At 38.7% G+C, this 13,333-nt stretch overlaps 1 protein-coding gene across 3 annotated transcripts in view; it reads right to left on the bottom strand.

Moving 5' to 3' along the window:
- acsl1a (acyl-CoA synthetase long chain family member 1a) overlaps nt 1–13,333 on the bottom strand; it is a 21,439-nt gene extending 8,106 nt beyond the window's left edge. For 2 of the 3 annotated variants that reach the window (XM_044113979.1, XM_044113977.1), the window contains exons 1-7: nt 5,059–5,202; nt 1,801–2,013; nt 1,087–1,204; nt 936–1,000; nt 759–860; nt 277–376; nt 14–189 (exon numbers count right to left, since the gene is read on the bottom strand). In XM_044113979.1, coding sequence (XP_043969914.1) covers nt 14–189; nt 277–376; nt 759–860; nt 936–1,000; nt 1,087–1,204; nt 1,801–1,995 — 756 coding nt within the window. In that variant the 5' untranslated portion in view covers nt 1,996–2,013; nt 5,059–5,202. Of the gene's footprint in view, nt 1–13; nt 190–276; nt 377–758; nt 861–935; nt 1,001–1,086; nt 1,205–1,800; nt 2,014–5,058; nt 5,203–13,218 lie in introns of those variants that run through there. The other variant, XM_044113978.1, reaches the window with a different exon arrangement.

Raw genomic sequence — 13,333 nt, 5'->3', positions numbered from 1 at the left:
GACCCTTGTTTACCTCAAACTCCTTCAGAGTGAGAATCTCAACCCTGCTCTGCGTTCCTCGGCTCACCAGATCCTTGTCGAAAGCTTCCATGAGAACGATGGTCTTCACGGTCTTCCCCTGGCCGCCGATGCAGTCCAGAATCATCCGAGCCTTTTCGGCTACGTCACATATCACTGTTGAAATGGCGGCTGAAACAGAGGCAAAGACGAAATGCTGAGCGGTTGAACTTTTTCAGTTCCTGGTTCGCGGCATGTGATGGAGGAATTTGTTTGTGCCTTTTTCAATAATGTAGCCGATGGCCTCTGTGCCGAGCGTGTCGTACAGCGGGACAGCAACCAAGCTGTATGTGTAACAGGCCAGCTCTGAAATCGTCCACTGTGGCAAAAACAGAGCAGATGGGTTTGATTGATTTAAATCAATATTATTATTGCACTGAAGAAAGCCTGTCATATCAGAAGCACAATATACTACTATTTACATGAATAATCAAAACATGATAGAAATTTTAAAGTTTACAGTCTCTAAATAGTCGACTGACAGATCATAGCAGCTTTTTTCCGTAACATCAGAGCTAAAAAAGTATTACATCTTTACCACTAGCCAGAAGATATTGTTCACTGGAGTCTCTATGTAAATAAACTGAATGAAAATGAATAAATATAAGATATTGTTGCACGTATAAGAAGACTGATATCAAATGGAAATCAAACAAAAGCAATGGCTTGTTAATAAAAAAAATAAAAAACATTTGCGTTACCTCGGGTCTGTTTTGTGAAAAGATGCCAATAAACTTGTCGCCTGTGTGAAAGTGACCTCTGTGAAGAAGGGCAGAACCGATGTGCTGTCCTCTGTCCACGACCTTGTCAAAAACAGGGCATTTTAAAAATCTGAGTTTTGAGCAGGCGTTTCCTTTCTGCAGCACTCTGCAGCCTACCTCTTGATACGACAGCCACTCATACGGTTGGTTTGGCTTCCTCGACCCAAGGCAAGGTCCGTTATCTACCACAGAAAACAGAGGTGGTATCCTGACTCTGTTTGGTCTCCACAGGTGTTTTCTGAGTCAACATCTTAGCACAGAAACTCACTTGACACCCTGAGTCCTCGCAGGAACACGTCATACATTGTTTGTGCATCGCTGTAATAATGTGTCATGTACTCGTAGTCGCTGTCACTTAGGACAGACCTTCTGGCACGATCTCCCCCCTAAGAAGAGCAAAATAACATCCACAGAGACATGACACGATGAGTCATAAATCCGTGCGATCAATCAAGACTATAAACATTTTTGTCTGCTGAGCCAGCAATAACTGACATGATCAAATAAAGATTCAGATTTGTTTTATTCTATTCTTTAAATGCATCAAGACTAGCAACCAACTGCAGTTTCAGATGTTCCAATCAACAATGGTATGTTCAATGCACAAACAACGGTTCTCACTTAAATTCAAAATGATAAATCTTTCAGCACTTCTCAATTTTCTGCTATGGTTTACAAATAAAATCAGCAGAACTGATTTGAAGAAACCAGAAATCAATATCAGCCAAGGAAAACCTGGATAATGGAAGTCCGAAGGTCGCTGAAACCAATTTCCTGCAAAGATCACTTCACCAGCTGTGAGATAAACTACTCCTCATTTCTGCAGCACGAGATCAGCTGCTTAGGAATGTTCACTCTTATAAGTGGACGGAGGATTGATTGTTCCAGTATACCATGCTGGAAAGAACGTCAGACTGAAACAAACAAAAAAAAAAAAACGGTGAAAAAACAAAGAAGGAAAGAAAAACTTGTGAAAACTCACAGGTATTTCCAGTGACTGCAGTGTAAGGTCGCATGGTGGCTTGAGAGCTTTCGGTCTGGAGGCAAACCAGTAGGTGGTGATGGCGGCGAAGGCGCCCATACCCATGAGGGCATTCGTAGGAAAGCCCCGGACATACTGTCGAAAGTCGTCCAGCTCTGGAATCCGCAGCTGTCTGAGGACTTCCTGAGCCTGCATGGCTGATATGAGCTGAACCTGCACAGAAACAGAGGAAGGCATTCAGATCTATTAGTGGATCAGTGGAGTGTTTTTTATTCATACAGAGAGATTTTTGAAAAATACATCTAACAGTAATTAGGATGAATAGTTTTCATAAATATTCTTCAAGGATTTCAAATGAAAACCAGAAGTACCCTGTAAAACAAGCAACTCTTGTGTTAAAGTGTTACTGTAAAATGTTCACATTTCCAAAAAAATAAAAGAAAGAAAATTTCTGTACTTTACCAGTTTTCTCTGGTTTAGTTTAGGTTGCTAAGTAATTCTGGAAATGACACGGAAAAACCTACTTTCACCCAAAACCACAATAACAACACAAACAAAGAGCAGCAGCTCCTTATTGGAATTTAAACTTGTCTAACTAAAAACTCAGTTTTCAATAAACAGTGGCGTCATTGTCCCGCTGATGTCCCAGTCTGGGCCAAAACTCAGCTGTCAAGCAGATGGAGTCCCATTTGACACCAGAACATTTCTGTATACAGAGGAGGTTATTGTTACTTCAGCGACTGCAAACTCTTAGCTGCTAAGCAAGGACAAATTATTAACCCCTCACTATCGTGCCTGAGAGCCTTTGGGAGGGGTTTTAATCCCACAGCTGGAACACATTGCTTTCTTGTTTGACACAATGGTAAGGTCAAAAGAAATCAGCTAAGATATATGAAAAAGTGGAGCTGCACAAGTCTGGCTCATCCTTGGGAACAATTTACAGCTGGCATCCCCAGTTCAACCAGAATTTGATGAACATCCAAGTAGATCTACAAATACTCAATGGAGTTGGAAGTGAGGACTACAAGACGGCCCGACCAAACTTTGTAGTTAGTCTCTGATAAAGCCTACTGCAGTGCACTTGGTTTTCCTGTGTCAATAATACTTTCTGATTGGCAAAGAGGATGCAACTCACATAATCAAATCTACTGCTAAGCCCAAACTTTTTTTTTCCCATTGCAAATGTGGGACTATTTAAAGGGAAATAAATGAAAAAAAGACAACAACATTTTGATCTCAGTTTATCAGAGCTACTTCAGATTTGAGAAGATACTAACTTAGCACTTCAGCCAGCTTATCTGAATAAATCTGACCAGAAGGAACAAGAAATGACTGAAGACTGTAGCTTAAAGTCTTAAGTCTTGTTTACCAAAATACAAGTTGCCTTAAGAAAAGAAATTCAAACAAACAAACAAAAACAGGTACAACCTGAAATTTATTTGGCAAGTTAATTAAGTGGGACACAATCTTAATACTATAGTAGATCTTGTAATACTAATAAAATGTAATTTAATTGCACTTTTACAGCTACTGAGTTTTCATGTGCACATATGTTGTCTTGCAGCTACCTATTAAATGGCTTGTATTACTGCCAAATACAAAAATAATTCTGGTAGAAACATCCTGAAAAAAGGCTTGAGCTAAACTAGGGAGTACTTTCCTTATCTAAGCTACGTGAAATATTGCATTTTAGCTGGTGTGACGTCTATTGTGTTCTTTTGGTGCTTTGATGTAGGTCAAGGTGCCACAATCTAAATCCTTTAAAACTACTGATGTTTGAGTCATTTCTTAAGTTTGTGTTTCTGTTTATGACATGCACATCTAATCCTGACATGTTGATGGAAAAACAAGAACCAGGAGACACAAAAGAACAGAACAGAATAAAATTAAGCTTCGGCTATAAATCCACAGAGAACCGTGTTTATCGCTCAGTGATCATTCACCATTGTGCTCTTGGGCTTTCAGAAACACTTCATCACAGGGCCATCCAATGATGCAAACTTTTGTTGTGTCCTCCCTTTTTACAGAAATCATGCACTAAAGTATTTGAGGTCTGAATATTGAGCCCCTTCTGCTAGAATGCTCTTGTGACCCAGCAATGTGTCGGTCAGAACAGAATTGGACAATTTGGGTGTGCATTATAGCAAAAAATTTTTTAAATGAATAAACATGTTTGAATAAAAGGTTAGGTCTATGCTTTGATGCACATATGTATATGCATTGTAGCTCCATTATTCCAATGATGAATTCATACTTTATGTGTGACGTTACGTGTTCTAACAACTTGATCTTAAAACACATAACCAGCATCTTTCACTTTTTTAAGCTCCATCTAAAGCCCTCTCATTCACACTGATCCTTCTCAATTGTTGCGTTCAAAAGGAAGGATGTGCTCTCTCGTTTAACAGCTGTGCGTAGGAAGGAAATCCGACTCCACACACGTTTTCTGGTCACAAGCCTCCATGGAGATATAAGGAAACAACCACAGACGTTCAACCACTTGCTTTCAGGAGGGGACGAAAGCTTTCTGCTTGGAATATTTCTGAGATGAAGTCACTGGGCTGAAACTTCCTTTAAATAATAAGAAGGTCCCTCTAATGTTCTGCAGCAGAGCTAAAAAAGAAATACTAAAATCAGACGTAGCAGAACTTTAGGAGCTTTTTGAACTTGTAGTCAGACAGCTCGATAGCTCTGAAGCTTGAGGCAGAAATAATATGGCTGGTAACAAATCATCGCAGACTTTTTTAAGTAATGCACTCTTCAATCAGCTCGTGCATATTTCTAGTAAGTTACTTTTGCTCTAAACCTCTGAGGACATTCAGGTCAACTGACCTGACCTCTGTGGTGAAGGTAAATGAAGTCATAGAGGTAACAATTAACTTCTCACCTACTTCTATTATTACCCTGAAGCTCATGACAACTGAGACTAGTGCCAACTGGAGCAAAGTACTTTAAAGCAGATGCCAAACAAAAGTTAGATTTAAGAGTTAATGCTGAAAAAGGTAAAACATAAATATCAATAAAATTGATCTACTGACTACAAAACAGAGGAGTAAGCTATTGAAGATGGTTTAGCTTGTCAACGAATCTTTAGGACTAATGAATGTTTTTCTTAATCCCACACCTGCTACTTTTTAGCCCAATGTACGATCATATTACTAAGTCAACTCATTTGAATTGAAATTCACTATAACAGATTATCAGACGGCGCTGCTCAGATCATCGACACGCCGACATTTAATTCATGTCTGTACTCACAGAGCGTAAACGCAGAAGGGTCGAGGCTGTGTTTCAGAGTGCAGAGGTCCTGTTATCTGAAAGGCCTGGCAGTGTTGCAGTTGCTATTAGAAGGACTCGCGCTGTCCTCTAATAGACCTCTGAAGTTCTCACAACTATGAATAGCAGAAACACGCCCCTCCGCAAACAGAAACACAGACGCGTGAGACGCAGCAAGCTGCTCGTTGCAGAGTCACGCAGTGGGCAGGTCGAAGCAAACCCACAGAGTGGATTCCCCGTTTGTTCACCTCAAACACAAAGGATGTGCTGTCAGATTTTCATCCTACTCAACACAAATTTACACCAAAAATTTTAACAATTTTTGATCTAATTTTTGAGAATTTTTTTTTTCTCTGCAAAATTTTGGGTGTTGGTTTAAATTTGTTGTAATTTTACAGAGCAAGAACAAAGGTGAAGTTGTCCACAGCGATTAAAAGACTTGTTCCCACAGATGTTTCAGAAACAAACATGAGGCATTATGTGGGCACTGTGTGTAGTTTTCATGTTGGAGGAAACCAAAACACCTGAAAGTAGTTCAACAAAGACAATTAGCCTAAGCGTCTACCTTAAGGTGGTGCTAGCGAGGCACGGGCTGGTTGTCGAAACTGAAGGTTGGAGCCTTTAAAAAGTTGAAGTTTCAAAATACTTTAAATTATTCACCAAACTTTTCCTGCAGTTTGAATCCCTTTTTTTAAAAATAAAAAAATCCCCCACCAGGGTTTTTTTTTGTGGGCTCTAGTGTCCCTTATATGACAGTAGGCTGACAGGAAGGGGGGATGACATGCGGCAAATGTCTGACGGGTCCGGGAATCGAACCCGCGACGAGGACTCAAGGCCTCCAAATGTGGGTTGCGCTATCTCCTACGCCACCACAGCACACCCCTTGAATCCCTTTTAACAGGAAGCCAGAGAAGGTGCTAAAGGGATGAGTGTCTCCCTTCCTGCCTGTTGCTGCACACTGCTGGCCAGCTGGCTGGAAGACAGTTAATACATTTATCCCTCACTTATAAAAAAAAGATCAAATTTGGATGTTGGAGAGATATTTTCAGTTTCATAAGAGACATAAAGTCATAATGTGGAAACTAATTGAGTGCCAGATAACAAGCCCAGAGCAGCATGTCAGGTGCTTTCCACAGGCTGGCTACCAGAGCTGATAGTCTGACTAATTGCCAATTAATTACTTCAGAAAACATTGTTTTAGCTGAAACTCAGAAAAAAATGTTTGACGCGTCATCAGGGGACGACAGTGGAGAACAAGTAAACCCCAGCAGTGAAAACCTCCACAGCAACTGTCCTTACAACCAACCAGCTCTGGCGTGGAAGAAGCTACATCCCACAGTGGAAACAAAAAGCCATCGGTCCAATTAAAGTAACAGCTCTTGGCAGTTACCACTGTCACAGGCAGCATGTAACCAGATTGTTGCACTCCCAATGTTTCTCTGCAAGGAGTTAACAGCAATACGTTTTTATATTTTTACTCCTTAAGCCTTTTTTTTTTTTGTCTGATCCCCCACACAACTTCTACTTTTTGTCTCCATATTCTGTTTCTGTTTGTTAACATTGACTCTAGTCTGGACATTTCATTTTTTATAGAGGGGGTATATTTTACTTTATCTTGGAATTAGCTATGTGAAGCTTTGGTAATAAGTAAATATTTGGGTTTTATAGAAAAAAACTATTTTGATTAGGATATTTTCTAGGAGAAAAAGCAAAGACAGAAAGCAGATGAGTATCAGGAAATGTAGAAAAACTGAACAGGAGTCCATTGATTGTGTTACATTAAAAGGATATTGATATAAACAATATCTATATGACAAACTTTTTTTTTATTATGTGATCCATAGTTTGATGTCAGAACTCACAGATCAGGAAATGTCAGTCATGTTTGAAAGACAACACATTTATTGTCAGTAGTGTTAAAGTTTTAGAAATATGTGTCTTTATTCAGATTTTTTATGTTGCTTTAAACTTTTATTTTAGTTCAATGAACAAATTTTAAGGAGTATAATAATATTCACTAAATTATTAACTTTGCCATACAATTTCCTTCCTTAAAAGAAATGTTCTTATGTATTTCTCATTTTGAAGAGTAAGTAAGAATGGATCATTATATCACATAATAGTACTAATAAGTTAGACCACAAGAAGCATTTTACTAAATTGTAAAAAACTGTTTGTGGTTCTACTAGTGGTGGCGTCAGTGATCAAAAAACATGTTTTTTCACCCACTAAAAAACTGAAAGATCAGATTTTTCAACATTTCCTGTTATTTATTTAAAACCTTTTTGGGCAAAAATAGTGTGGGGAATCGCGGTGAGATACAATAAAAATTCTGCTCTTTAAGAATTTTGCAATTTAACATAAACCTGAACAATTTAATTATTATCACTTGATCGTTTCCAAGTGAGATGAAAAGGAAAATGTGTAGGAAAGATGTTAAATGGAGATACAAGCAACAGACCCCCTTCAGAGTCTGCCTCCTGCAGATTATATGTGCTAACAGTCGTTGGAGGTGAAAGGTAGCCCTAAAAAACCACCCCACCCACCTCCTCTCTCCATACTTGGCCTGGAAGACTCACAAGCCAATGGCAGAGCAAGTTCACAAGTCACACCACACTCCAGCAGAAGACACTGGTGTCGCAAGGTTGGGGGGGAAATAGGGGAAGGCAGAAAGGTCATTTGACACAGAACATGAAGACAGGCTGGCAGCTCCCTCCGGCAGCTCGAGGGCACATTGTAGCTCCGCTGTTAACACAAGAGCCACTCCAGACGCAAACAGAAAGTTAGCATTGTGTTAGTTAATATAACACAATGCTGGTCAGACACACTTGATTTCCTCTACAATATTTGACTTCTCGCAAAGAAGTGAAATATTTGTACTTTACAGGAAGTCACACTAAAATATCCGAGTGACACATTAGAGGTAAAATGCTCTTAATCTCAGGTAATTTGTCTTTCAATCAAAATCCAACAGCAGAAGTGTCGCCATGTTTGAATCAGGGCTGTAAAATTTGCTGTAGCTATTTTTGAAAACTATGAAGTCTCCCTTAGAGCTGATAGTTTCACTAGTGACAAAAAAATCCTGAAAATTATCAGCTGCAGCTTTATTTGATACAATGACGTCACATATTTTTTGAAAAAGAATCACTTTATGGTAAGAAATAAACATAACACAGTTAAGATACAGTGCTTCAGTGCCTGCACCTCTTAAGCCTTTGTACATTTTTACAAGTTGCATCCAAAAACATTAATGTATTTTATTGAAATTGTACGACATACACTTGCACAAAGTTATGCACAACTTTGAAGTTCTGTAACCTAATCTCAATTGTAGAGACATTTAAGGCAGATTCAGATTGTAAAACAGTATTTTCTTCTTTGACTTCTCAAATAAGCACACCATTGTGTTTATCACTTGAAATCCCAGTGTGAAACATGACAAAAATGGAGAAAATTGGAAGCAAACTGTAGCTCATCTTGTGCACCAATGTTAACCGATGACTTCTCCACCTCTTTTTGCAACAAGCATCTAAGGTCTTCACACGGTGGTTCAGTAGGGACACTACTTGAAACTAAAGGTGCACCCGTCGGCTCAGCGATTAATTCACAACCACTACATCCTGTCTCACAGGGAACATTCCAGCGAAAAGACCAAATTGCTTTAGTCATATAAAAATCTCTTTCCATCTGCATTTACAGGCTAATGTTTCAAGGCAAAGCCAGACCAGTTTAGCTTGTTTTCCAAAGGTGAGTGAACAGGGGTTGTCTGAAAATGGCAGGACAGCTGACACCTTGCAACAAGTCACACAGAGAGGCATGCTGCTTGTCACTGTGTGGCTGTCAGATGGCTGGTAAAGCTCATGTGGTTGCAGTGTGACGTCATTTCTGCACTTCCTGACTCGTGTCCAACCCTACACCCAATCACTTTCAGCCCCGGTTTTAGGACCCTAAGGCTGACCTTGGGCAAGACGACCACGATGAGTAGTGCAGGTCCTGCCCCCAATGATGAAACCTCACACTGCTGGTCACATGAGGCACAGCATGGAAATGTATAGAGCAGGAAGGGTGGAGGAGGGGTTAGCGAAGTAGAGCAAAGGTCGCATGTCTGCCAAGAGTTTCCAACCAGCAAAGAGTCAGGACACACACCATTCTTAATGCAAATCAAAGACAGAGTACCATCACACTGATTACACTGTCCAGTCTGAGGTGGGAAAAGTATAATTGACTGAATGAGACTTAAGGTTAGCCATTTTAGCTTCAATACGTCGTTTCAAATAAAAGTGAAAAAAAAGGAAGGAAGCTTCAATAATTTTATTGCAAAACAGCAGACTTTACCAGTACAAACTATGTTATGTGCTTAGATATAATTTTTACAATGAAACCAGTTAAATAAGTGTAACATCAGAAATCAGCCAAAAAGTATCTCTGATCTGGGCACCCAAGTCAACTTTCAGCACCTGAGATGACATTAAGTTAAGCATTGAAAAAAAAACAAACAAACAAGAAAACAGTTCTTTAGGACTTCCAAGTAGGTCATTCCACTCAATAACCAAGCAGATCAGATTTGTTTATCCTGCATGGGTAATTTCTGCTCTCACAAGGAATTTTTCAACTTATTGAAGTCATGGTCCAAGAGTTAAAAGTTGTTGGAACGATGGCAATCAGTCTTAAAATGTGATCTTAAATCCCTGCTGTGAAGGTCACACATACAAGCTGATTGTGTTGGAAACACCAACTCTTTCAGCCTGCTCTAAGTCCCACAACAGACAACAGAGTCATGCTGGTACTCTCAAATGACGGAGAGCAGCGTAATGACAGGGTCGCAGAGCCACAATCTCTCCCTCTGTTTGCTATAAAGAAATCTGCTCCTGTGCTCAAAGGGAAAGCATGTGACTTCTCCACGGTCACTTTGCTGTCTCTCTGTTTACCACGGATGTGGAAAAACTGCACTGCGTGATGAATTAAAAAGACGAAAAAAAGGACACCTCACTCAGTCTGCATTCCGCAGATTCCTGTAAAAGGAAGTTTACTTTAAAATGCCTGTAGTGTCTGAACCTTGTCTGCCTGAATCTGTCTAAAACCAGCTGAGGACACTCACAGAAGGATTTCTGCAAAAAGTGTATTGCTTTACAGTGTATTGTATAATATTTTTTTTTATGCCACAGGAATCTTTCTACATTTTGTCTAATAAAATGCATTAGACATAGCAGATTGTTTCTTCTGACAGGAAGTAATATCAATTTTTTGTACTTGCTCAGAAAGAGTCTCAACTTGAATCTAACAGTTGGAGAAAATGTGGAGGGAGTTAAAGATTAGGATGATGGTCAAGAGGCCTTCCAACCTCAAACACTTGGCGCTCATCAGCTAAGATGAATTGCCAACATACCAGTGAAAATATGCAGAAAGGTGGTGAACAATAAGTCCCTGCCTATCAAGATTTTTCCATAAATTGCTGATCAGGATATTAATTCGTTTTAATAAAAATGTCAATGAAAACATTTGCATGTGTTTCTTTTCAAACTTAATGGTCCTTTTACGTTGTTTTATTATCCTCTGTAAGAGGTCTGTCTCATTGGTGTCAGCAACAAAATTGTTGATTGAATTAAATAGGTTTTAAATCTAAATCTGCAATGGGTATGAATAATTTTGGGCTTAACTGCCTATGTTTTCTGGTCATTTATAAAATACAACCATCAACACAGAACCTAATTTAAAAAAAACCATTAAATTTACTTGTATTTGGCATTTGCAAAATAAAGGTCTTCCAAGCAGCAGAACACAAAAATGTACAATTATTTATTCTTTAATTTTGCTTCTTGTGCTGGGTTTTGCTGCAATATTATTACTTCTTGAGTTTTTCTGTGGTAGAAATCTCACGATATTGACTTTCCGTGTGTCTTTGAGTGCTTCAAGGACGCCTTCAAATTGGATTTCTGGCAGCACAAAGGTTTCAAACTATGGAGCAGCATAGTTCAAACAACACTAACCAAACAATTTGTCAGGAAATATATTGAGATGTGAAATATTATGGACATTTTCTATTCCGGATGTAACATATTTATGGTTAAACTACATTGTTCTGTCATGTGACAATTAAAAAGATAATTGTTTGTTGTTAATTTACTCCAAACAACGAAGGACGAAATGAAAATAATTCAACATTAATTATAATTTCTGCAACAGCAGAAGCACCAGATTTCTATAAAGCTAAGATGTGTTGAAATTCATATTATTCTGCTGCAAAAAATAAAATAAAAATAATAATAATAATAAATTGAGGAGGTCTCTTTGTAGCTCTTTCAGTCAAGAAACATGGGATTTGTTAGAAGGGATGGGCATGGGCCCCTGAATTTATATCTAAACACAACCCTGTCGGTGGATTTCCACTGGTTGCTTGGCAACTGTATGCACCATGAAATGCAACAATGACCCTGAAAACTGAACATTGCTTGCACCAGCTTCCTTTCAGTTAAGTGAAACATGAAATTCATTTAGACCTTTCAAGCTCATAAGTAAAGATGCTGATGCCAGAAACATTTAGGCTTCAAAACCTGCAACTCGGTTTGGTAAGAGAAGAACTTTAAAGGAGCTTCATCTTTCCTCAAAGACTGCCGTTTTGAACAAAGCAACAACCAGATCAGACATCAATGTACTTCCACACGACGACACTAAAACGACGCTCTACAATAGTATTAAAGTCAGTGAGTTGTGTTAAGGACGTTGATTCTATTAGTAATTAGTGCTTTACCTGCTAAGTTGTTAGCCAGTGATAATTGCATCCAACATTTAGTTTTTAACCAAAGAATTGATCACAAAGTCAATACAGCCAGGCAATATTTTTACAAGTTAAAGAATTTTATGAAAATATTTGCACAGAGTATGTATTTTGATATTCAGCTGCATCAGTTTTTCAATGGCAGTATTATTGAACATTATGAGGTTAGAGAGTTGTAACTTTAAACCTTCTTGTGGTTTGAAAACTTAACTTTGTATGCAGCATCAAACCCACAACCAGAATAGGTTGTATAAAGTCAACAGAGCCACACCTGTCCACAGCTTACAAAGGACTAGTAAATAACCTATTTTCAACCTAGCCACATTTGGGGTGTGTCTGTCAATGTAAGAAACATCTGAATAAGAATAAGAATATCAATGGGAATCTCACATTTCAGATATTTACCATCACATTGCAAATAATTGTTCCTTATGTTATTATTCACAGCTTTAAAAAAAAGGTAGATAGAATAGTCAAGAATAGAATAGCCTCTAATACTATTTGAAATGGCAAAACAAAGTAAGAGAACAAAAACATATATTTTGACATTGTAGCCCACAGTTATAAATAAAATATCGTTACAGAAAGCCAGTTCCTATTTCAAAATAAAATACCTAATTTAAACAGTAAGCAGAGATTTGCATATAAAGATTTTTCTCTGGCATCTTATAATAATATCTGATATAAAACTGATTAAAAAAAACAACCTTTGGTGCAGCCACAGCTCCTCTGTTAGTGACACCAAACTTACTTCCTCATGCGAGGACGTCATGTTTAACTGCTCAAGCACACGCACGCACACAGTTATGATCGAAGAGGCGGGATGCCAGAACATGAATTGAAAAATATAGGTTTCATTGTTCTTCTGACACACTCATAGTATCAAGTAATAAACTAACAGCAAACAGATGGACGGCATTTATGCATCAAAGTCGGTGGGAAACAGGTCCACAAAAAAAAGAAAAGAAAAACCCAGCAAAGTTTGCAGACAGAGTGGATCATTGCACGCTGTGTACCAAATCATCCATGATGCTACGTGTCCATCCACATCTATTTTCATTTCTTAACCCTCCTTTATGCGCACGCAGGTTCTTCACCCATATAGCAGAAAATAACGCGTTTTGTGTTTTAATCACCTGAACACGGAGGTAATGTGAAGAAAAACGGAAATGAAGATGCGTAAAAAAAAAAAAAGGAAACAAAACGTGCCTCACTTCTACTGAAGACAACAATAACATCAGCGTTTTAAATGCTCGCATCCTTCTTTTTGAGGCGCAAAATCGCCATCTTGATCTCATATCTCATCCACAGGCTGGAATACGGCTGTGTGTGTTTTTTTTTTTTCTTTTAGAGCCCAATGAACTAACCTGTGAGCAGCTGCAGACTTTATTGAGATTCTTCAAGAAGAAGCAACAACAGCAGCGGGAGCGCGAGCGGCAGCGGCGGAAGCCTGTGCTTTAGTTTCCCTACTGCTGCTCTCAG

Source organism: Gambusia affinis, linkage group LG04 (genome assembly GCF_019740435.1).
Source record: "Gambusia affinis linkage group LG04, SWU_Gaff_1.0, whole genome shotgun sequence".
In the NCBI taxonomy this organism is placed as follows: Eukaryota; Metazoa; Chordata; class Actinopteri; order Cyprinodontiformes; family Poeciliidae; genus Gambusia; species Gambusia affinis.
Note: the sequence above shows the minus strand (reverse complement) of the source record. Positions and strands in the feature narration are given on the sequence as shown.